General features: G+C 34.4%; 2 protein-coding genes across 3 annotated transcripts in view; one reads left to right on the top strand and one right to left on the bottom strand.

The window, feature by feature from the left end:
• Positions 1 to 16,109, top strand: part of LOC106059720 (leucine-rich PPR motif-containing protein, mitochondrial-like) — a 57,188-nt gene extending 41,079 nt beyond the window's left edge. For both annotated transcript variants that reach the window (XM_056024654.1, XM_056024656.1), the window contains exons 22-29: positions 1,533 to 1,618; positions 5,790 to 6,000; positions 8,552 to 8,676; positions 13,028 to 13,134; positions 13,278 to 13,346; positions 14,474 to 14,561; positions 14,742 to 14,902; positions 15,956 to 16,109. In XM_056024654.1, the coding sequence (XP_055880629.1) occupies positions 1,533 to 1,618; positions 5,790 to 6,000; positions 8,552 to 8,676; positions 13,028 to 13,134; positions 13,278 to 13,346; positions 14,474 to 14,561; positions 14,742 to 14,902; positions 15,956 to 16,024 (916 nt within the window). In that variant the 3' untranslated portion in view covers positions 16,025 to 16,109. The remainder of the gene's footprint in view (positions 1 to 1,532; positions 1,619 to 5,789; positions 6,001 to 8,551; positions 8,677 to 13,027; positions 13,135 to 13,277; positions 13,347 to 14,473; positions 14,562 to 14,741; positions 14,903 to 15,955) is intronic.
• LOC106059722 (cytochrome c oxidase assembly protein COX20, mitochondrial-like) lies at positions 15,295 to 22,772 on the bottom strand. The gene is made up of 4 exons (XM_013217411.2): positions 22,627 to 22,772; positions 20,368 to 20,467; positions 17,974 to 18,037; positions 15,295 to 16,448 (listed from the first exon to the last, which is right to left on the bottom strand). Exons 1-4 carry the CDS (start codon positions 22,690 to 22,692, stop codon positions 16,337 to 16,339), a joined length of 342 nt encoding a protein of 113 aa, XP_013072865.2. The 5' UTR covers positions 22,693 to 22,772; the 3' UTR covers positions 15,295 to 16,336.
• Between the last annotated feature and the right edge of the window lie 20 nt (positions 22,773 to 22,792).

Here is a 22,792-nt window from a genome sequence, read left to right on the forward strand (position 1 = left end):
AAAAGTACATTTCAATTTATATATATAAAGTTAATGTGGTTCCATTATTGTCTGTTATGGAATATATTAACGTTTATATTTCAAACAAAATAATGTGCTTAAAAATGTATGAATATGCACCAAACATCAAGACGTATTAATAAAAATAGAAATGAAATTTAACAATATAAATGCACATTACATACATAGCAGCAATGGCTGGCACATTTTTTTTTTGCTTTGTCTTTACTAGTCAACATATTGTTAGCATGTTATATTCCTTAGCTATGTCATGCTGACCAGGGACAACTCCCAACCTCCTTTGTATAGTCCATCCCATTGAGTTCATAGATAGACACTTAACCAGTCCATCCCATTGAGTTCATAGATGGACAGGTGACTACATTAAGTCAGCTAGCGACGGTTGTAATAGGAACATGTTAACACTAACTAGAGGTCACACCTTATGAGGGAACAGTAAATTTTTATTAGGTTAGAGGGCTGGACTTCAAGCCACACCTCTGAACAGGTAACCGGGTAATGAGTTTGCTCATTTGAAGATGCATCTCAATAAGGAGGCTGGACTACAAGCTACATGAGTGCAATGTTTTCTTATTTGGAGATGCTTCTCAATTAGGAGGCTGGACTGTAGTACACACACCTAAAGAAGTAACCTTTAGCTACACAAACCATGAGTATATTACTATAATTCATAGCCCAGTAATTATCTAACTAATTTTGATGTAGATAAAAGTACAAGGCTCAGATTTATGTATTTTAGCTTAAGGACACTGACCGGGGCTGTCTTTAAAGGGAGATCTAAACACTTCCTACTCCTTTTTTTGTTTAGTCCTCGACACTGAATGTATTGACAGACTTGACCATTTTTAAGCCAGAATGGATTAATGTTACATACTAAGACAGGATACTGACACTGTAAATAAATTTTACTATTGAATTACTTTTACTAATGTGTTATTTTCAAATCTTACTCCTCCTTAATTTGATGCCAATATTCTTAATAATTTGGGAGTGTCAGTTAACTCCTCATAATTACTGTTATTTCTTATAATATGTACTTAGCCTATATATATCAGGCCCTAGATGCCAGAACCAGAAACAGACGGTTTTTCTGCCTTTAAAACAGGATCCTGATGACTAGATGATGGTCTAAATTACATCAACACATACATCTCTAGCCACTATACAACCCACATTGTGCTTACTTTAGCTTAAAAATCAGTACAATAGACATGTATATATTCTACATAGACAAACAAACTACAAAGAAGAGTTTGTAATGTCTGTTCATAAATGCTGATCAACTTTAATACATCAGTGAGGGCTAGAGTTTGTAACAAAAAGGTGGGAAAAAAAGTAAAATAAAAATATAACATTGTCAGTCTATTAAGAAGTTTTTGCAAAATGTTCAGTATATAGCTATTTACTAGACATGTAGGTAGGTATAATTATATCTTAAATACATTTCAGGTTTGTGTAGATCTGTTAAGTCTGGTAGTGTCATTTCTATAATGTTTCTATTGTTTCCTCAGAAGAGCTAAAGGTGATGATGGTATGCTTGATAAGTCTGTTGTACTTTCTCTTGGAGCTGCATTGATCAAGACTGGAAATGTTGAAGGTAAAACTACTCTATTTATAGTTGTTATTTTCATTTAGGAATTTAAAATGGCAATTTTTAAAAATGATTATTGCTTCTAAAAACAGTTGTATTCTAGACAGATAAAATTATTGCTGTATTTTTGCGCATATAACCTGAACACACCTATACCCCAAACAAGTTAAAAAATAAGTTAAAACAAACAACAAGATACATGGAGTGCAATACTCAGAGCCAGCTGAACGCTGATACTGACGATGATGGTCAATTTATGATCCAACTGCTGCTGCTAACATGCTTTGTTTATTAGAAGAAGGCAAGAGAATGATACAAGTTTTGATGGCTTCACTAACTATAGTGAGGACAGTGACATTAGTGAGATTGGAAATTGATGCAGATGTATTGCATATTAATATACGTTTCGACATGACCAGTATCAACAAATTAGTTTTGTTGCTTACTTACTTGTCACAGTTGATTACTGGAACATTAAAGATTCTCTACCGCATCTGTACTTTTTGTTTTCTTGAGGTTTATAATGAGATGTTCATAAAGCTTTCCTATGTACATTTCACAACCACACAATGAATTATAGGAGTTATCAAGACCACGGCTATGACCAAAGTCTCTGTAAAACAGGGTTCGTACGTGGTCTGGAAAAAGTCTGGAATTTTAAAAAAATGAATTTCAGTCTGAAAAAAGTCTGGAAAATCAGTACTTTTCACTCCGACTGAACAAAAATGTCTGGAATTTAAAAAAAAAAGAAAAAATATTTCTCGCAAAAAAAAAAAGTCTCGATTTCGTTTTATAATGATAGCGGCTAGCCTAGAAATCTATATTTAAATGTTGTAATGCATCCAGCAGAAAGGCGCCTGCTGTGCATGACTAGATCTACTAAAACATCCGTTTATTTGAATTCGTATCATTGATGATTCCTGCATTGTCTTGTCAGTCTGGCGGTTGATAACATCGTGACTCTAGACACAGCCTATTTTGTTTTTTCTGTGACTTGTGTGAAAATGGGAAAATGTTATTTTTCAAATCAGTGGCTTGAAAAAATAGAATATAAACTAAGATTACAAAGTGATCCTAAAAATATTCACAATGCTGTCTGCCGTATTTGTAAAAAAAAACTTTGATGTTTCTAATATGGGTGAACATGCTTTAAAAAGCCATGCAAAGGGTCTAAACCACAAACGAGAAGTTGATCGCATTAAGGAAGGAAAGATACCTGTGATGGTTGACTATTTTACTACATTCAGGTGAGTATTTTTTATCAACTAGAGCTATATTCAGAGAGCTCTACAAATATGGCCAGCAGTGAAAGTGTACTTAAACAAAATAAAAAAGGGTGATAAATCTAAAGAACCCACATGTAAGTCATACAAAAATCTTGTGGACTTTGCTGCTGATGCTCTGCTAGAAGCCAAGGCTCAAATTTTTTTGTCCATTGCACAAGAACTCCAGCCTTTTCTGACTAAATATCAGACGGATTCACCTATGATGCCATTGATTGCTGAAGATTTGTTCACCACAATTAAATCTTTGCTAAGAAGGATACTTCAGTCTGAAAAAGTCCACGTGATCTTATTGCTCTTGATCTTAAGAGTAAGGACATCTTTTTGGCCTGTTCAAAAATTGAGATAGGAATTGCTTCGTCTAAGGTGTTGCAGAAGATTAAGGCAACAGATCTGCAAATAATGTCTCTAAAAAATGAGTACAGGCAATTTATTTCAAGTCTGGTGGCTAAATTACTAGACAAATCACCAGTTATGATTTGTTTGGTACAGAAACTGTCCTGTCTGAATCCATCATTGATGGCATCATCTCCCCAACTAGCAGCTTCCCGATTTAGGGATTTGTTAACAATTCTGGCAGATTCTGGAAGGATTTCTTTAAATGACTGTGACCAGATTTACAAATTCATCAAATGCCTGGAAGCTTTGGAAGAAAACAATGTGAAACCAAAGTTTATTTGTTTCATCCAGCAACAGAGCGTTTAGATGATTTTTAATACAACAATTTTAAACCACTTGATGCAGCTCTCTGGGATGTTTTGAGACCCTTACTTTTGCTATCTCATGGCCAGGGTTTTCATATAACAAAGAAGTCATGATTGAAAATATGCATGAGGAAACTTTAGTTGCACAGAGAAGAATATGTGACTTTTTGAAAGTAAATGGTGGTGTTTTAGATGTAGCCATTACCAAACCTTTACTGACAGCTGCTGCCTCTGGACGTCAGAACTATCATCAATATTTGGAAAAAGAAAAGACTAAAAAAGCTGAGATGGCCAAAAATTTGAAAAGAAAAAGACATGATGATGAGCTGTCAGACTTGAAAGCAAAACGGAAAAAGCTCATGGAAGAAGACAAATTTTTAAGGTCATCGGCTGACAAATATGCAGATGAGAGGCAGAAGCAAAACAAAATTTCAAGCTTTTGTCAAAGTCTAATGACATGCACCACGAGGCTAAAGTCAAGTCAGCTGAACTGGTTGTTCTAGAAAGAACAATACAGTCAAAGCTCCAGGAGCTTTTAGACTGTTGAGTTTCTCATCATCTGTATATATGTATATATTAATCTCTTTATGTAAGTAAAGAAAATGTTTTTTATTTAATCATATATTATTTGTCTTTTTAAAAATTGGTACCATTTGATGAATTTTTTGAGTCTGGAAATTTTTTTTGAAAGTCTGGAAAATGTCTGGAATTAAATTTTACTTAAGCTGTATGAACCATGGTAAAATAAATTTTGTAAACCCTGCACCTTTGTATACCTTGCAAAGCTGCTATTCATTTGTAAAAACTTGTTTAACCAGTGGGTTATATGCACGAAAATGCGGTACTAGAAAAAGCCAACCCTTTATGATTATGAAGTTTAAATAATTTCTTGAGCAGTGTTAAATACTGTTAAATGGTGTTCACATAGTTTGCATAATTTGAAATTCAGCTTTATTCAAATTCCTTTCATTGTTTTGGTTGTTTGTTTTTTTCTTCTTTGTCCTTATTGAAAAATTCAGGTATGGCCATAGAAAGTTTTCCATAGCCTGTACTCTTTCATTCATCCATAAAAAGTCTGTGGTGAATGATTCAACACACTGCTTGCTATCAATTGATATGTTTAACAAATATGGTTATCACATGTGGGCATTAACTAGCTTTGTCTGGGAGTCAGGGCTCAGTTTTTAAGCCATGGCTCATTTACCAGGACCCCTGAATTTCAGTGTACACATCCATTCTTAATAGTGCATACTATACTGTTGAATGGGATCAAAGTATTTCTCAATGAATGAAATGAGAACATGTTTTATTATGGATATGAACACTATGACAAATATATGAAAAATATGTAGATATATAGTTTAATATTCAAGTAACATTCTGCACCTTGTGTCTCAGAAGCCTAACACCTCATTACATATTCAGCACTTTGTACAACAGTACAACACTAGCCCACAGCTGGTTCCATTGTAGACCCAATTTACAGTCCCATCACTAGCTCCCTGGTTATACCCAAAGGCAGGTAGTAAAACTAGTCCAGAACACTATGGCATCGAAACAACTGCTAAAAGCAGTAATGCTTTAAATTCTCACATTAAACAGAGGTGAACAGTCAAACCACAAAGAAAGGTCACAGAGCTGACAAACCAACAGAAGCATAATGAAAGAGGCTCCATAAACAAAAAAAAGGGATGCTACAATGAAGGTGCATTCTAAAATTGTGCACATAAAAAGAATTGATGATAGAATACTATGAAGTACACACCAAGTAAATAAGCCAAGCCTTCAAAACTGAACCCTAACACTGGCTAGTGTGCTTAGTAAGTGACTGGCCTACTGAGACCTCTCATATTCCTATATTTTTACCTCGTAGCCCTAAAGAATTTCTTTGTCGGTCCTGTGAGGGGAAGGGGGAGTGTACCTTTTCTAGGAGTTCAATTAATTTGATCAAGGGTTGAATTTGATTCAACCAGGAGGGAGATTTGTTGAAACATGAAGGGGTGTAGTATCTGCATTTCAGTGTTTGATGGATGAAGGGGGGAAAGAAAAGAATTGCTTTAATAGAACAGATGAATGCTGAGACCTGGGGGAGTGAGCTTTGGACAATTGGTCAGTGTCATAAGTTATAAGCTACAATGCATCTATGAATTCAATGTATTACACATTTCATATTTAATACTTTTTCCACAGGCACTTTAAATATACTAAAAGCTTTGTCAGAAGGCAAATTTTCATGTGAAGAAAAATTTTCAAATGTAGATTCTGTCAAAACCATCTTGATAGAAGCCCCAAGTATAAAGGATGCCGAGACCCTCCATGAAGCCATCATTAAGCACAAAGCAGTGGAGACCAGTGAAGTACAAAAAGTGCATCAGTTCTATGTCAGCCGGATATTAATGTTGTGAGTCACCTGAATAGAATAGTTGCTTAACATGGTTTGCAGATAAATGACTTAAGTTCTCTTCTCTGAAGTAGGTTAAGATCTAAGGATATGTTGGGCAGATAAATGCCCTAAGTTATGTTGTCTGGAGTAGGTTATGATCTAAGGATATGTTGGGCAGATAAATGCCCTAAGTTATGTTCTCTGGAGTATAGGTTAAGATCTAAGGATATGTTGGGCAGATAAATGCTCTAAATTATCTTCTCTGGAGTATAGGTTAAGATCTAAGGATATGTTGGGCAGATAAATGCTCTAAGTTATGTTCTCTGGAGTAGGTTAAGATCTAAGGATATGTTGGGCAGATAAATGCCCTAAGTTATGTTCTCTGGAGTAGGGGAAGATCTAAGGATATGTTGGGCAGATAAATGCTCTAAGTTATGTTCTCTGGAGTATAGGTTAAGATCTAAGGATATGTTGGACAGATAAATGCCCTAAGTTATGTTCTCTGGAGTATAGGTTAAGATCTAAGGATATGTTGGGCAGATAAATGCTCTAAGTTATGTTCTCTGGAGTATAGGTTAAGATCTAAGGATATGTTGGGCAGATAAATACCCTAAGTTCACTTCTCTGAAGTAGGTTAAGATCTAAGGATATGTTGGGCAGATAAATGCCCTAAGTTATGTTCTCTGGAGTATAGGTTAAGATCTAAGGATATGTTGGGCAGATAAATGCTCTAAATTATCTTCTCTGGAGTATAGGTTAAGATCTAAGGATATGTTGGGCAGATAAATGCTCTAAGTTATGTTCTCTGGAGTAGGTTAAGATCTAAGGATATGTTGGGCAGATAAATGCTCTAAATTATCTTCTCTGGAGTATAGGTTAAGATCTAAGGATATGTTGGGCAGATAAATGCTCTAAGTTATGTTCTCTGGAGTATAGGTTAAGATCTAAGGATATGTTGGACAGATAAATGCCCTAAGTTATGTTCTCTGGATTATAGGTTAAGATCTAAGGATATGTTGGGCAGATAATGCCCTAAGTTATGTTCTCTCGAGTAGGTTAAGATCTAAGGATATATTGGGCAGATAAATGCTCTAAGTTATGTTCTCTGGAGTATAGGTTAAGATCTAAGGATATGTTGGACAGATAAATGCCCTAAGTTATGTTCTCTGGAGTAGAGGAAGATCTAAGGATATGTTGGGCAAATAAATGCCCTAAGTTATGTTCTCTGGAGTAGGGGAAGATCTAAGGATATGTTGGGCAAATAAATGCTCTAAGTTCTGTTCTCTGGAGTATAGGTTAAGATCTAAGGATATGTTGGACAGATAAATGCCCTAAGTTATGTTCTCTGGAGTATAGGTTAAGATCTAAGGATATGTTGGGCAGATAAATACCCTAAGTTCTCTTCTCTGAAGTAGGTTAAGATCTAAGGATATGTTGGGTGGTGACCGGTCATTTCATCCCCGGTCACTTCATCCCTGGTCTTTTCATCCCTGGTCACTTCATCCCCGGTCATTTCATCCTCTGGTCACTTCATCCCCTGGTCACGTCATCCCCCGGTCACTTCATCCCCGGTCATTTCATCCCCAATTAAATATTTTATTTATAAATATGATTATGTAGAATGCTTTTTGACATTTTATGACTTGTTACTAAAGCGTTTATAGTGTTTCCTCTTCCACTTTGTTTTCTTAATGAGAAATCTTATATTATATTGTAAATCTGGGTGTGTACTTAGCTATAGCGCTTCTATTGGACGTGGGGGTTGTAATATCATAATTTTATCCGGATCGAAGGCCAAGGTTTGGTGGAAGTAGTAAAAAATCATTTGAGAGATAGAAGTGCGATTAGAATAATTAATTATGACCGTGCCGCTGATAACTTATCATCAAAGGCCAAGGTGTGGTGCAAGTAGAGGAAATCTTTTGAGAGATAGTAGTGCGATTACAATAATTATGACCATGCCGCTGAAAACTTATCGTCAAAGGCCAAGCTGTAGTGAAAGTACGACCATGTTTCACTTTATTTTATTTTTCAATTGCTCTTTCTTTAAATAGTCGCGTCATTTTTAGCCTTGAAATAAGGTTTTATTTTTTTTTTCTAATAAAGATGGAGTTCACCCATCCTCGGGATATCATGTCGCCTGTATAAGTTTTGCTTTAATTCCTTTTAAACATTAACGTGTTACAATTTTGTCATTTAAATTAAAAATGAATACATTAAATATTGCTCGTTTCATGATTTTTAAAATTAAAATTTATTTGTTAGATAAAAATGATCAGATGATGAAAATATCAGGGGATGAAATGACCGGGAACCATGTTGGACAGATAAATGCCCTAAGTTATGTTCTCTTGAGTATAGGTTAAGATCTAAGGATATGTTGGGCAGATAAATGCTCTAAGTTATGTTCTCTGGAGTTGGGGAAGATCTAAGGATATGTTGGGCAGATATCTAAGACTGTATAATACACAGAGCCTGAAGCTGTAGAAGTCATGTCTCTGTATGTTGATATTTATATTAAGAACTAAAACATTAATCATAACTGTACAGTTTGTTTTTTGATTGCTAGATCTGATGATGATGAGGTGGTCAGATATCTGATGAGACTTCATGAACACTACCATGTATTTCCCAGTGGAGAGAAGATTTTAAAGAGATTTATTGAAAAGAAAGATGTTGATAGATTGAAGAGAGGTAATTGAACTATGATTTGAGTCACCATAGGATGACAACTACATGTCTTAAAAATAGATTGGAATGAGCATTGGAGAGTCCTTGAGAAAATAAGTTGACAAGGCTCCTAAAATAGGAGTCTCCAAAAATCTTAAAGTTCTCCAAAATTTTGCCAGAATTAGTCAAAACAATTTTGCCACACTCCTCAAATTTTTACCCAATATTAAAAAAAATAATAATTTTGCTTCTTTTTTGCTAAGAAATTTGGGGAAAAAAAACAGCAGTGTGTCTAGGTATTAAAATCTTCCTCGACACTACAATCACATGATTGGCTGGCTGTTTGAAAGAGCTGACCTCACCTTTCACTCTTCATGTGTTCAAGCCAGCATTTCATCTCATTATTTTCTGAAGGCAGTGAAGAAATGGTTGTTTCCCCTCATTGATTCAACTGAAGACACAGCTAGATCTAGTCTATATGTCTATGCTTAGATCATTTTGATAAGGAAAACTCCTGCTAAAATGTACACTTCTCCCTCACCTAAAGTCCACTTGCAACAGTAAGAGTGACTTCAGCTTCAGATCAGTATTGGTTGTATAGCCTACTGATTAGAATGATCTAGGTCACGGTGTAGTCAATTCTAATGAAGATAGTTCACACATATCATCAAAAGTCATTGAATATAGTGACTTTTATTGAGATATGATATATCCAGTGTAAAGATCTATGTTAACTATAGTGAAGATAGTACAGACATAACCGTGAAAAGTCTGTGAATTTAATTGGCTTAAATCTTGATATCATACATTCCAAGTCAAAGCTAGATCTAGGTTTAGTCTGTTGAACCCATCATTTTGTAATGCAGTCATTTTTTTTAATTAAGACTACCGAATAATGCAGCTTTTAAAATGTTTTCTTTTTAGAAATAAGCCAGTGATCTTGATCTATTGAGTGATATTAAAAATAAGTTTATTTAATTAGCACTCTCAACAAATACAGTTCGAAAGATACATAGTACTTACAACACATAACCCCTATTGGAGTCTGGGCTGCTAACAATAGATCCCCATAGTCTCCTGTTCTGGGCCATTCTTTCCATCTTGTTCCAGTGATCAAACTTTACAGTGTCTGCCTGTAGATACATATATAGCTCCTCCTTCGTGATCAAAGATGAGCACATTTCTCATATCTTATGGACTCGAAGATGACTGTAAAGTCCAATCCTCGCTTTAAAAAGCCAGCCGCATACGTGGCATGGGTAGGTATGGTCAGTTGCAGATAGGCCTGCATATGAGGCATGGGTAGGTATGGTCAGTTGCAGATAGGCCTGCATATGAGGCATGGGTAGGTATGGTCAGTTGCAGATGAGGAGGATTAAGTGCAGTTCCTATGTTTTTCTTTGTATCTCTCTTTATACACATGCACACACACATATATATATTTATTGTAACATTTCTCACTATTCAGACTCTGCAAACTGCACCACACAACACAACCATATAGGCCTTCTAGAACCGGATGGAACATCACTTGACCATTCTGGTTGATCACATGACCACATTCGATGTGTTTTGCCTGAGTAATATTCATAACACATATCCTTCTTGAACTGCCATGTACTGTCAATTGTCAAGGTTGACTGCTTGTCTAGCTCTGGCCTGGGGCGATTTGCGTTTGCTTAAAACACACACAGCGCTACCCCTATCCGTGTCACCACCAGGTCTATAACAATATATATATAGACCTCTCAAATTCCAATTAAAGGGCCATAGCCGCTCAAGAAATTTAAGTGGGTTCGCACACACAAAAATAAAAAAATCTATCTTGGCCAAGGCTTAAGTCAATTTTAGAATATAATGCATATTCATGCATACTAATATAGTTCGTCCATCTTGGTTCGATGATGATCACTTTTGTCATCCAGGGGGCTGAGGGCTTTGCACTGGGGTTTTGTGCCCCCTCATTTGGCTGGTGAGACCTATGTGAGCCCAGAATGTTAGGCTGCACACTGGACAGGTTATTCCAGCTGGAGCTAGTGTCATGTGCTTCTGTCTCCCAGGTGGTTGGTTAATGCTGAATGCTTTCAGAGAAGCTTTGAGGGTGTCCCTAGAGACAATCAAACAGAGGGACAGCATATCAAAATCAAAGACCATGAATTTGAAAACGTCCAAACTTTCAAATATCTAGGAAGTACTATTAATTTCAAAAATGACCTACTAACAGAAATAAAGGAAAGAGTAGCAGGAGGCAACATGGCATTTTATAGCACCCACCATTTACTTAAGAGCAAAACTATTTCAAGGAAAACCAAGAAAATAATATACAAAACCATAATAAGACCAGCAGCAATGTATGGAAGTGAGACCTGGACACTGACTAAGTCATCTGAAAATTTACTTAATACTTGGGAAAGGAAAATTCTTAGGACATTGTATGGTGCCATACAGGATGAAACAGGGTGGAGAACACGCACTAACAATGAGATATATCAATTGTATGAAGACCCACCAAGCGTGGCGGAAATAAAAAAGAACAGACTACGTTGGGAAGGTCACCTTGAAAGAATGTCAGATAATAGAGGAGCGAAAATCGTATACAGGCAAAAACCAAAAGGCAGGTGACCCAAAGGCAGGCCCCGAATGCGATGGATTGATGATGTAGAAGCAGATCTGAAGCAGCTTGGGATCAGGGCATGGAGACGAAAGGCCCAGGAGAGATCTGAATGGAAGGATGTGTTGAAGCAGGCCAGAGCCCTCCATGGGCTGTAGCGCCACTGGGATGGAGGGATGGATGGATTTGAGGGTGTCCCTAAAGCGTTTTCTTTGTCCACTTTATGAGGGCTTTCCTTCCCTTAATTGGCCATACAGGAGTCGTTTAGGGATGCTGCGGTCTTCTATTCTGCAGACGTGTCCTGCCCATCGCAGCTGGGACTGCATCAGTATTGTGTGGATGCTTCGCAGACCCCCTCAGTATCTGGCATTTTTTCTTGCCATTTGACATTCAGTATTTTTCTTAGGTCATGTGGAAATGGTTCAGTTTTTTTGCATGTTTTCTGTATACTGTCCATATTTCTGAGGCATAGAGCAATGTAGGGAGGATAACAGCTCGATAGACCCCTAGCTTTGTGTTTGTGGTTATACCTTGTCTATTCCAGACATTTTTACACAGTCTGCCATAGGATGCACTAGACTTGGGTGTATGGGGTATCTCGGAGGGGTAGCACCTCTAGTGGACAGGCAGTCGTATGTTCTTTTTGAGGGTAGCTTGGCATACTCTTGGTCCCCACTCGGTACCCAACTCTCACCTCTGGCTCCCAGAAGCTGTAGCATGCGCAGCGGCCACACCCTGGAAACGGCTTTGACTGGCCGGCTAAACCAGGTAGAGGGTACACTGAGGTTCTGTCAAACCTAGCATGTGAAGAGGACTTGGCGGCCTGTGCGTAATGTCACAATACTAGACAAATCAGACAGAAAGACAACTACCAGCATAGTGCTGTGGAGCACTCAAGAGCAGGACAAGACACACAGAAAGTCCTTGGTCATCCACTGCACCCAAACTCGTCCCAGGATGTCTTGACCAAATCTTGCTTCTGGAAAAGGATGGGCCAACTAGATCCAGTCTAAATCACTGCTTTCATTTTTGTCATTAACATTTTCAATTATATGAAAATTTCATTTTAATTGTTGAAGTCTTCAAATAATTTAGAATCTTCATCTAAACATGACTACTTAATTCCATGATTTAGAGATATTGCTGAAATAGAAAGCCAATAGCAAAACTTTTTTCTTTTTTTTTTTTAATTTTTGCCATTGTTTTTCAAAATAAATTTACAGTACAGTAGTAATGTACCTAGTGAGATTTAATTTCATTGGCTATTAATATGTTGCTGTATAGCAGTTTGTAGACCAAGTGCTAGTAGTCATTTTCAGATGTTATAGAATTGAATATGTAGCAGCCATATTGGGCAGCTAGGTTATTAAGTGGGTTAAAAGACTCACAAACAAGCCTTATTATTATTATTATTATTGAACACTATTCATGTTTGAGAAATGTTTCAGATTGTTGGTTGATAATTTAACACTATCGATGTTTGAAGAATGTTTAAAACTGTTGGTTTATAATTTAACACTATCAATGTTTGAAGAATGTTTAAAACTGTTGGTTTATAATTTAACACTATCGATGTTTGAAGAATGTTTAAAACTGTTGGTTTATAATTTAAAACTATCAATGTTTGAAGAATGTTTAAGACTGTTGGATCGATGTTTGAAGAATGTTTAAGACTGTTAACTGTATTAATTTTTAAAGTATAGTAGTTTATTATTTCCTATTTACCATGCTCTCTACATGAAATATTTTGAATACTTTTGACAGTTATGGATGTGGGACTCCATGTTTTTGGAAATAACTATTTACATCATTTGTTGGCTTTTAGTTTCTTACAAAGTGGACTAGCTAATAAAGCAGCTGTTATATTTCAAGTAAGCTACAAGTGCTGCAGTCTTTTACTTTGTTTGTTTTTCTGTATTAATTAAATTAATAACTTATTTTTTCACTATGATTCAAGGTTTTAAAATTTGGTAATCAGTGAACTAAACTATTAAAACGTTTTCATTTTTTGCAGACACCAGGTCTTAAACTGAATGAAAGATTAATCTTGGACAAATGTCAATATTACATCAAAATGAGAAAGGTAAGCAGACTTTTGTAAGTTATTTTTCCAATTTTGTTATTATTTGTGTTGCTAGTCTCAGAAATGAATATACTTTGAATGCTCGCACTGGTATTAATCAACTTTAGTCCTGCGCCTCATTCATGCAGTTTAGACACTAAGCTCTGCAAACTGCTCCTACTTACAGGTGAAGGGATGTATTTTTAAAACTAGGAGTTTTGAGCAGATAGAGATTGCCAGCCTTTATAAGGAGAGGGGTACTCTGGTAAACTCATGCTGTCTTGATGCTTCATGAGACCACCTCAAGGAAAAATCAGAGGTGGTGCCCCTGCAACATTGGGACTATAAACTATAACATTCCCTCAGAAAGCTTTAATGCCAAGAATTCCTTTGGATCACATCAGCAAGGTTCAGAGAAGAACCATGAGGCGTAGGCAACCTAGGATTCCTTTATCTATGGCCCAGGAATGGAGAGTAAACTCAGGTGTTGCAGCAAAACTTCGTAAACTGTAAACAACTTGGGAGCTGAAAGTCCAACTTGATTGGCTTGTTAAGTATAGGACTGAAGTACTGACAATAATGAGCTACTAGATTATATTTAAGTGGTCAGTACTCACTATCTTTTTAATGATAAACTTTTTATTTGGTTTCTCTTTTTTATTTTATTTCGATATTACAATTTCTTAATGCATTTGTTTATCTTTTATGAAAAAATTTGTTTAGTTTTGTGATTTTTCAATATTTATGGATGAAATGTAAATATAAAAGGTTAATTCTTCAAGTATATCGATTTTTGAATGAATTTTATTTCTGTATTTCCTTTTCCACGCTAGGTTTAAATTTAATAAAAAAAATATTTTCTTGAATATTTTTTTTTATTTAATACTTTTGTAGCCAATTCATTTTCCTTTAAAATAAAATATTATAAAATAAAATTAAAAAGTTACATCAGTAACACTCTCCTCCTTGAAGATTTTTGTTCATCCCGGAAAAATTCATTTATTTGATCAAAATAATTTGCACTGAAAGAGTTCATTACCAGATCTGAGAGCAATTATTAGACTTCATGAATTGAAGAATAACTGGTGACTGAAAGAACCTGGTTAATAGACACACTTTATTTGACTAAATTTATTCATTTGCAACAGGTTGATTGGCTTTCAGAATTAGTCAACATTACTCGAACTTTACCTATCAGCAGGACTCAAATGTTGAAACACTTAGCACAGGGATACAGTAAGTGTATCCTATTACTTAAACTAGCTGAACTTTAAAAAACATTATTTCCAATAGCTTTAGTTTCAATCAGGTTACTTCAACCTGCAAATACTTTCCAATAGTCTTAGTTTCAATAAGGCTTTGGATTGTTGCTTATTGAAATGATTTTATTTTCCATGATCCTTTGTTTCCACTCAGTTGCCACTCAAGACTTGACCAAAGCAACTTCTGTTATACGAACATTTCTTGATGATTTCATTGAGCCACCCAAAAACTTGGTGCGAGACATTGTCAGGCTTTATCAGAATGCAAATCAAGAATTACCAGAGATTTTAAAACCTTATGAACAAGTAGAAAAAGTGAGTGTTTTTTTTTTTATTGTTTTAATTCATCCAATCGACTTGCAAACTCTTTAGGAGTGGATTTGTATTTTAAAAACTGCTCTTGCAATTTTCCTAGCAATTTGAGTTTATGTGTATCTTTGGAAAAAAAATACTAGCTAATTGACCACACAGTGAAAAACACTGCTATAATATTTCAAAATATAATCATCACGGCTATAGCAGGAATTCCGACACTCACTCAAATGTTGAATAAATAAATGGACTTTGCCCTCCATCTTATGTTAAAGTTCCAGTTAATATGCCCTTGTAAAATAATTAGCTTGACTTAACTCTTGACTGTGGAATTATTTTCCACAGTTGGAGGAAATTAATGTTTTCGCCCTTATTAAGTGCAAAAAATGCTTCAGTTAAACTTTTGTCAGTCTTTTATTATTTGAAAATGATATATTTGGTATCAATTTAAAGGAAAATGCATGCACTTTTTTTATAAGACAAAAATTGGTACTTATAAAAACAAAAAAAATTTTCATCACTTCAAAGTAGGTGCTATTTATTGACTATCAAAATGTCACTTTAAAGCATATAACTTTTGATTTATTGGACTCAAAATGTAGATTGTTACTTCTATCTAAAAAATTTACACACTTCTGTCACAAGTAAATGTCACCAGCGGTGAAGTCCTATTTCTACAAAGTAGACTGTGAGATCATCAAAAATTAAGCCAAGTTTGACACCAATCAAATGTGAAATCCCATTTCTGACACCAATAAATGTCACCAGGTTATTTGAGATGGTTACTGGGTGACATTGGGTTCATATTATAATGTTATATAGTGTAGGCAGGATGAATACTTGCAGGTTCATACCTCTCTTGTCAATGAGGAAATAACTCATTATGTGGCTGACACAAATAATATGTTTAATATATACAATAATAACACCACATAGGAAATGTGATACACAATCCAAGAATAATCAGTAATAATCCTTTATACTGGACAAATATAGTAATAACTTATTAACTGGCATTAATCTCAACGGATGTATGTTTTTTTTGTTTGTTTGTAGAAGCAGCCCAGATCAGAAGTGAATCAAAGTTCCACAGATGAAAAAACAGATGACATTAAAATTATTTAAATTATTCATATGTACTAATCTTTCTTTTTAAATTTTGTATGTCATGTTTTCAGTCACAATAAACAATCTTGTATGAAAATATAAATGATTGTGTTTATTTATAGTCAACAATAAGCCTTAAGTTTTTTTATCACAATTTAATCAAGAACATTAACCAGTCATTTTTCCCTGACATACCTCTCCACTTCCAAACCAAGTAAGCATAATACAAAAATACATTGTGGCCTATAGCACAGACTTTCAAAGATCTCAATCAGAAAAGATAATCCACATTTTAAGCAGTCATTCAGTCACAACAAATCGCCCTCCTTGTCAGACATTCTTAGGGTCTACTAATTCTATGTTGGACGTCCCTTTTTGATTTGCTTTCTGCCACTGAACTGCTTGAAATCTCTGGACAGCCAAATTGTATCTACATACACTCCTGGAAAAATCAATATTAATTGATGTATATCTAAAATAAGCATGCATTCATAGTCATCAGTCTATATGGACCCCCCCCCCCCCCGGCAACTTCCAGGCGTCTATAAAAATAATGATTTATAAGATGTAAATGGGGTCTACAGTAGTAAATCTCATTTAAGAAGGTCTAAATTTAGAATTTTATTTCCCATAAATGGAATTAATTACACATTTTGTACCGGTACCATAATCAATCCTTTTAAAAGTTTTTAAACTCTAAATGTTATCATCTTGCTTATTTTTTTCTACATGAAACATGGTGAAATTAAAAAAAAGAAATTTGACAGTACAGTGTTAATTATTCTAAATTTGGCTTCATTCTTTCCCTCATTGCTTATGTGCCTTTTATGCAACAAAGTTTTAAGTAATGACACCATGAAACCATTTAACTTGGGGATCTTTTGAAATAATAGCACACTTGTAATGCGGATAAAGATTTCAAATACTTCTGAGCAGTCAAAGTTCAGTATAGACCCAGAGTGGAGAAAATATTCAGTTCAACATAACAAAGAGAAGATGTCTTACACTATTTATACTTAAAACAAAGTCAAGAAAACTTCAAGCTAAAGGGGACAATTTGATTTTGCCACTTTTAAAAACTGTTTTATTTAAACCTGCATGTGATATCATTAAAATATCACCATAAAATTTCTCTTTTTTTTCATCTTCATATGTAGTGGACACAGCAAGGTTGCCTAACTTCTAAAAAAAACTGGGCATCACTAGCCAAAATGTTTTAATATTAAACCTAAATAAATTGGATTTCAATTTTCAAATTATATTATCAAAGCAGCCCTCTAACTTGTGGGGTGTTGTTTTTTTTGTGAGTGAATTGTGAGTGACATTAAATTTTACTTTTCTTTGTTTTAATTTGAATTTCATTAATTAATATATACAACTTAGGAAAAAAACACATCTGAAGCTAATGAATTTTCAAAAATGCATAATCAAACAACTGGACCCCACAATGACCTGCTAACTACTGTAAAAAAAAACAAACACAAAAACTCTATATCCATATTACAAGGTCTTCGGGGCTCACAAATACCTTCCTTCAGGGATCAGTACCAGGAAAAAGAAGAAGAAGCAGAAAGAGAATTCAATGGGAAGACAGCATAAAAGAATGGACAGGCCTGCCATTGAAAGAGATTCTATCCAAGGCAAAAGACAGGAATGGAGAAATGACTGTCAACAGATCTTGTACGGTGCTCCAATGGTCCAACACACCAAGGGATTGGTGAAGGTGAGGTGATAACCAGCTAAACATGTGGTCTCTGGAAAACATGGCAAGCGGTCTAAGTGACAAAAAGTTTGGGAACTACTGATATGCACACATCAATATTAATATGAGGTTAGCATATTAAAGGTGTTTCTAATCCTATTATAGCACCATGAATGGTTGCTTAAAGTTTATTTAGTGCTGGTGAAATGTTAGAAAGAATGTTACTAAAAAACCTACATTATACAACAACAAAAGATATGCTTACCAAGTGCCAAATAAAAACACAAAGTAACCTGCAACACCATAGTTGCTTGCTTTTGAGACATTGCCTTGAATAAAATAATGTTTTATTAAGATTATGGGACAAAGACTAGGCTGTTAAAAAATATACACTTAATAAAATTTTAATAAGTCACAAATTACAATATTTAATCTTGCTTGAATTTTTTTTTTCATAAACACCTTGAAAAACAAGTTCTATATGAGCTAAAACTAAGGTTATTATCATTTGATTCCAACTATTAACAGTAGTATTGATTCCTGACACATTACTGTAGTATGACCAAATACACACAAAGTCAACAATTTTTTTTATAGTAAAGAGTGTAGTTGTGATAAAGAAAAGAGTGTAGTTGGAATGAAGAAAAGAGTGTTGTGATAAAGACTTAAAGAATTGTGAATTTATATTAGAATGAAATAATTAAAATCAACAAACAAATTTTAAATTGATAAGAAATCAATTTTTTGTTATAAATTGTTTTTCTCTAGAGCTTCTTTCTTGCATGCTCAGTGCAGTCCAATCTCTTTTGTGGACTGGGGAGGGGGTGGGGGAAAGAGGGGAGATAACTGAGAGAAGGTTTCTGTGCTGCCTTTAGGGATCAGAAATGTAACTGAGAGAAGGTTTCTGTGCTGCCTTTAGGGACCAGAAATGTAACTGAGAGAAGGTTTCTGTGCTGCCTTTAGGGATCAGAAATGTAACTGAGAGAAGGTTTCTGTGCTGCCTTTAGGGATCAGAAATGTAACTGAGAGAAGGTGAGTTTTATAAATACTTTAATCTTAATTTAGCCATTAAAGAACAAAATCAGTTTTATAAATACTTTAATCTTAATTTAGCCATTAAAGAACAAAATCAGTTTTATAAATACTTTAATCTTAATTTAGCCATTAAAGAACAAAATCAGTTTTATAAATACTTTAATCTTAATTTAGCCATTAAAGAACAAAATCAGTTTTATAAATACTTTAATCTTAATTTAGCCATTAAAGAACAAAATCAGTTTTATAAATAATTTAATTTAAATTTAATAATTATCACTGTAAACACTATTTTGTTTATATTCCTCCATTTTGGATCTCCTCTCTTTTAGTACTCATTGGCATCACTCTACTTGCACACTACGATGCGCAAGTAACAGTATCCCTGTTGATTCTTATGTTTAGCTTAGAGAGATCTCTAGAGAGTCTGAGGCACTTTTCATAGTCTTTGGAATTGTATGGAAGACTTAAACATCTTCTCAACTTGCTCCACTATATTTATATTTCTAGTGCCCTTTATGACACAGTTAGTCCATTCTAGTGGCTGTGATCAATTTAAAAAAAAACGAATTACTGCAGTTAGCAGGTTGTTGTTTTTTTTGTTTTCTTTTATGCAACAGAGCAAGAACTCCACCATAGATTTTCAACACATGATTCAAAAGGCACTCTGGTGGTTTAAATATTACCACCTCCAGAGATGTCAATCCTATGATAATAGGATAGGAAATAAGAAGTAGGTCAAGGTGAATTCATTTAGAATGGGGTGGTCAATAGATTGGTTTTTGTTGTTTTTTGTCACGTACACTGTATCTATATTTAGCCGCCCAAGGTTACCAGCCAGAACTTGTTAGCTCGGGAATTTCCATCACGCAACAAACGTATGTTTTGGAGTGAATGTGTTTGGCTAGAAATATTAATTATTGTATTTTGAGCTGCATTTATTGGTTGGCCTTGCAGTATAGAAATGTTAGTCATGTGATTACGCTCTAGAGCCCGGGGAAGGTTCTAGATTGAGGCAGTCTTGTGTGGAACGTGTTAGAGTTAACATGTATGAGAGTCTAGTGTTAAAACTCAATTATATTATTGTGTAGATCAGTTATTCTATTCAAGTACATTTAACCATTGTAATTATTTGTGAATAGCTTTTCCAAGTTTTGAATTAAAGTAATTGTTTTAGACGAAGAGAAGTTTCTTCATTGAATATATAATAATATACTTAGATCGTCTTGTCAACCAGTAACTTCTAGATGATCCTCTTATCAACCAGTAACTTCCAGATGATCCTCTTATCAACTGGCAACTTCTAGATGATCCTCTTATCAACTAGAAACTTCTAGATGATCATCTTATCAATTGACGATTTCTGAATCTTCGGCAATTACGATCATTAATTGTGCTTCAACGTGACATCTTGGCATCAAGTTTGATCGTAACATCTAGCACTATTGATGATACGTAACATTTTTTAATAGAGATAATTTATTTTTACCAGGTAAATAAAAGGGTCTTGCGGTTGTAATGCATTTATAATGACTGGCAATAACGCAAGCATGTTTCAAATGATATCATTGAAATGATCTGTAACATCAAAAACATAGAAGATGGTTGTGATCTCAAGACTTACTTTTGAACAAAAAGTGAGTTAATCCCACAGCCAATCCCCCTGTGATTCCATAAGTTAAAGACTTCTTTAGACAAGGTGTGGATTTAATCTTATCTACAATCTGAAAGAAAATTTTTAAAACAAAATGTGAGCAAGTAAAAACAAGTATTTTTGACTAGATAATCACATGTCATGGAATGTGATGGTAGAAGAAGAAAAAGAAGATGAGAATCCACATATTTATAACAAACCTAGAGGGCAGGTGCAAGTCTTTCAAAGTGCAAATGATAAGTATACCAAATGTTTCAGGATTAAATCTTAATGTGTTTTTTTTATCATTTGAATACATTGCTGAATAACCCCATACATGTTAAAAGGAAAGTATTTGTTTTGCTAACAATAAACAAAGTTATAAAAAAATGGAATAGTGTTGACGATATTTTAGAATCACTTTAAACAAAACAAGAATTTCTCTGTATTTCATAACAATAAAACATTAATAGCAAAGTTTAAAATGAACTAGAATCTAGACTCTAGTCTAGAGATCTACTATCTAGAGAATCATAATCATATTTAGATATTACTAATAATATTAGAATTTTTATAAACTAGACATACATTACCCGCGGGTCGCGGGTCTTAATTTGCATATCACTGTCATATAGTCACTGAGCGTGTTTTGTAAACAATTAAACGAAATAATGTTATAAGTATAGCGAATGTGTGAATGTAAAAATAGTATGAATGGAGTTATCAAAATAGCTAATCGACCTAAATCCATTTTTTCAAATAAAAACATTTGTTTGTAGGCCTACATATATTTGATTAAAATATGAAATGAATAGACTTAATTTTGTATGTTCATGTGTTAAAGTATAAAGTAGATCTATCATCTCTGAATTAGACCTTGAGTTAGAGATAGCCTAGATCTAGACAAATCTAGAGTTAAATATTGGCTTGCAAAGAGTTCTTTCTGCACGTGACCTTTTTTGTTAGATTTTAGATGTACAGAATCATGAATGAAATTATGAAAATTTATGTCAATATGACTTAGCAGCTATAGCGAACGAATGTATGAAAAATGCTTTAGGAAAACAAATTTGAATGTTAATTTGATTAAAATATGAAATGAATGGACAATAAATAGTATGTTTATGTGTTAAAGTATAAAACTATCTTTGCGAAGAGAAGTTGTATCATCTTAGAGTTAAATTAGAGTTTTAGAACTAGGAATTGAGAGATGTGTAACATTTCGGTCTTGTCTAATGAAAGAATGTAAGTCAGGACTTCTAAATTTGCAGATATAAGGAACGAATTTATGTAAAAATGCTTTTGAAACACAAATTTGAAGGTTAATTATAGTATAGATTAGATCTAGTCTAGATAGATATTGGTAATCATTCGACGGTTGGGACCCTGGCCAGTTGGAAGCTGTCTATCAGTACGCTGATGAACTGGCGTGACCAGCAGTGCATGCCTCTCTTTCTCCTCTTGTTTAGCAAAAAAAAAGTATGGTGTTCTGCACTGATAATTTATGTTAAAACTATAGAGACAAACTACCGACATCGCTACCAGCGAAAGGAACCTAGATCTAATTTTAGCTAGACACTGTGAGGATAGACAGGATGCTGCCACTTGTGTTAAGTTGCGTAGCATTGTTCAGAGGGGTAGATCTAGTTTTAGTAATCATCAGAATCTTCTAAATCTAGATTCTAGATCTATCTCAGTTATCTATTTAATCTAGATCTATATCTCTGTTAATCATATATATATAGATAAGATTCTATTACTCTGACTCTACTGTGACTGTCTGAACTTTTAGTCTTACTCTGTACTTACTGACTCACTACTGACTACTGATACTGACTCTAACTAAACTAAAACTCTAAACTTAAACTGTAAATAAAGTGTAACAAAAATCTAAAAGTAGTCTAGTCTAAAATTAAACTAGTTAAACTAACTAAAGTTAAAGTCTAACTCAGACTCAGAGTCAATAATAACTGTCTAACTCAAGCGGCTAGCACTACAGTCTACACTGTGACTAGGTGACTACTGTCACTAGCAGACTGTGTCACTGTCACTAGTGTCAGTACTCAGACAGACTGACAGACACTAGTGACTAGTCTAGTCACTCACTAGTCACAGTCACACCTGACACTAGTGTCAGTGTGAGTGTCACTCTACTCTAGACAAATCTAGATTTCTAAACTATCTAGAATTTTTATTGAGTGTTTAAAAAAAACGTCCAGATCTATATCTAGATCTAGATTTAAATTTTACTTTAGAACTTTTACTAGAATTAGTGTCAGTGTCGTCTTCCTCTGGTGAACTTGAAGCCATGGTCATATCTCTAGATTTTTTTTAGATCTCTATAATTTTTGTATGTTACTTTAATAACTTCAAATTTAAAGAATCTAATCTAAGCAAGACAACTCCTTTCTGGTAT

The sequence above is a fragment of the Biomphalaria glabrata genome, chromosome 3 (genome assembly GCF_947242115.1).
Source record: "Biomphalaria glabrata chromosome 3, xgBioGlab47.1, whole genome shotgun sequence".
In the NCBI taxonomy this organism is placed as follows: Eukaryota; Metazoa; Mollusca; class Gastropoda; family Planorbidae; genus Biomphalaria; species Biomphalaria glabrata.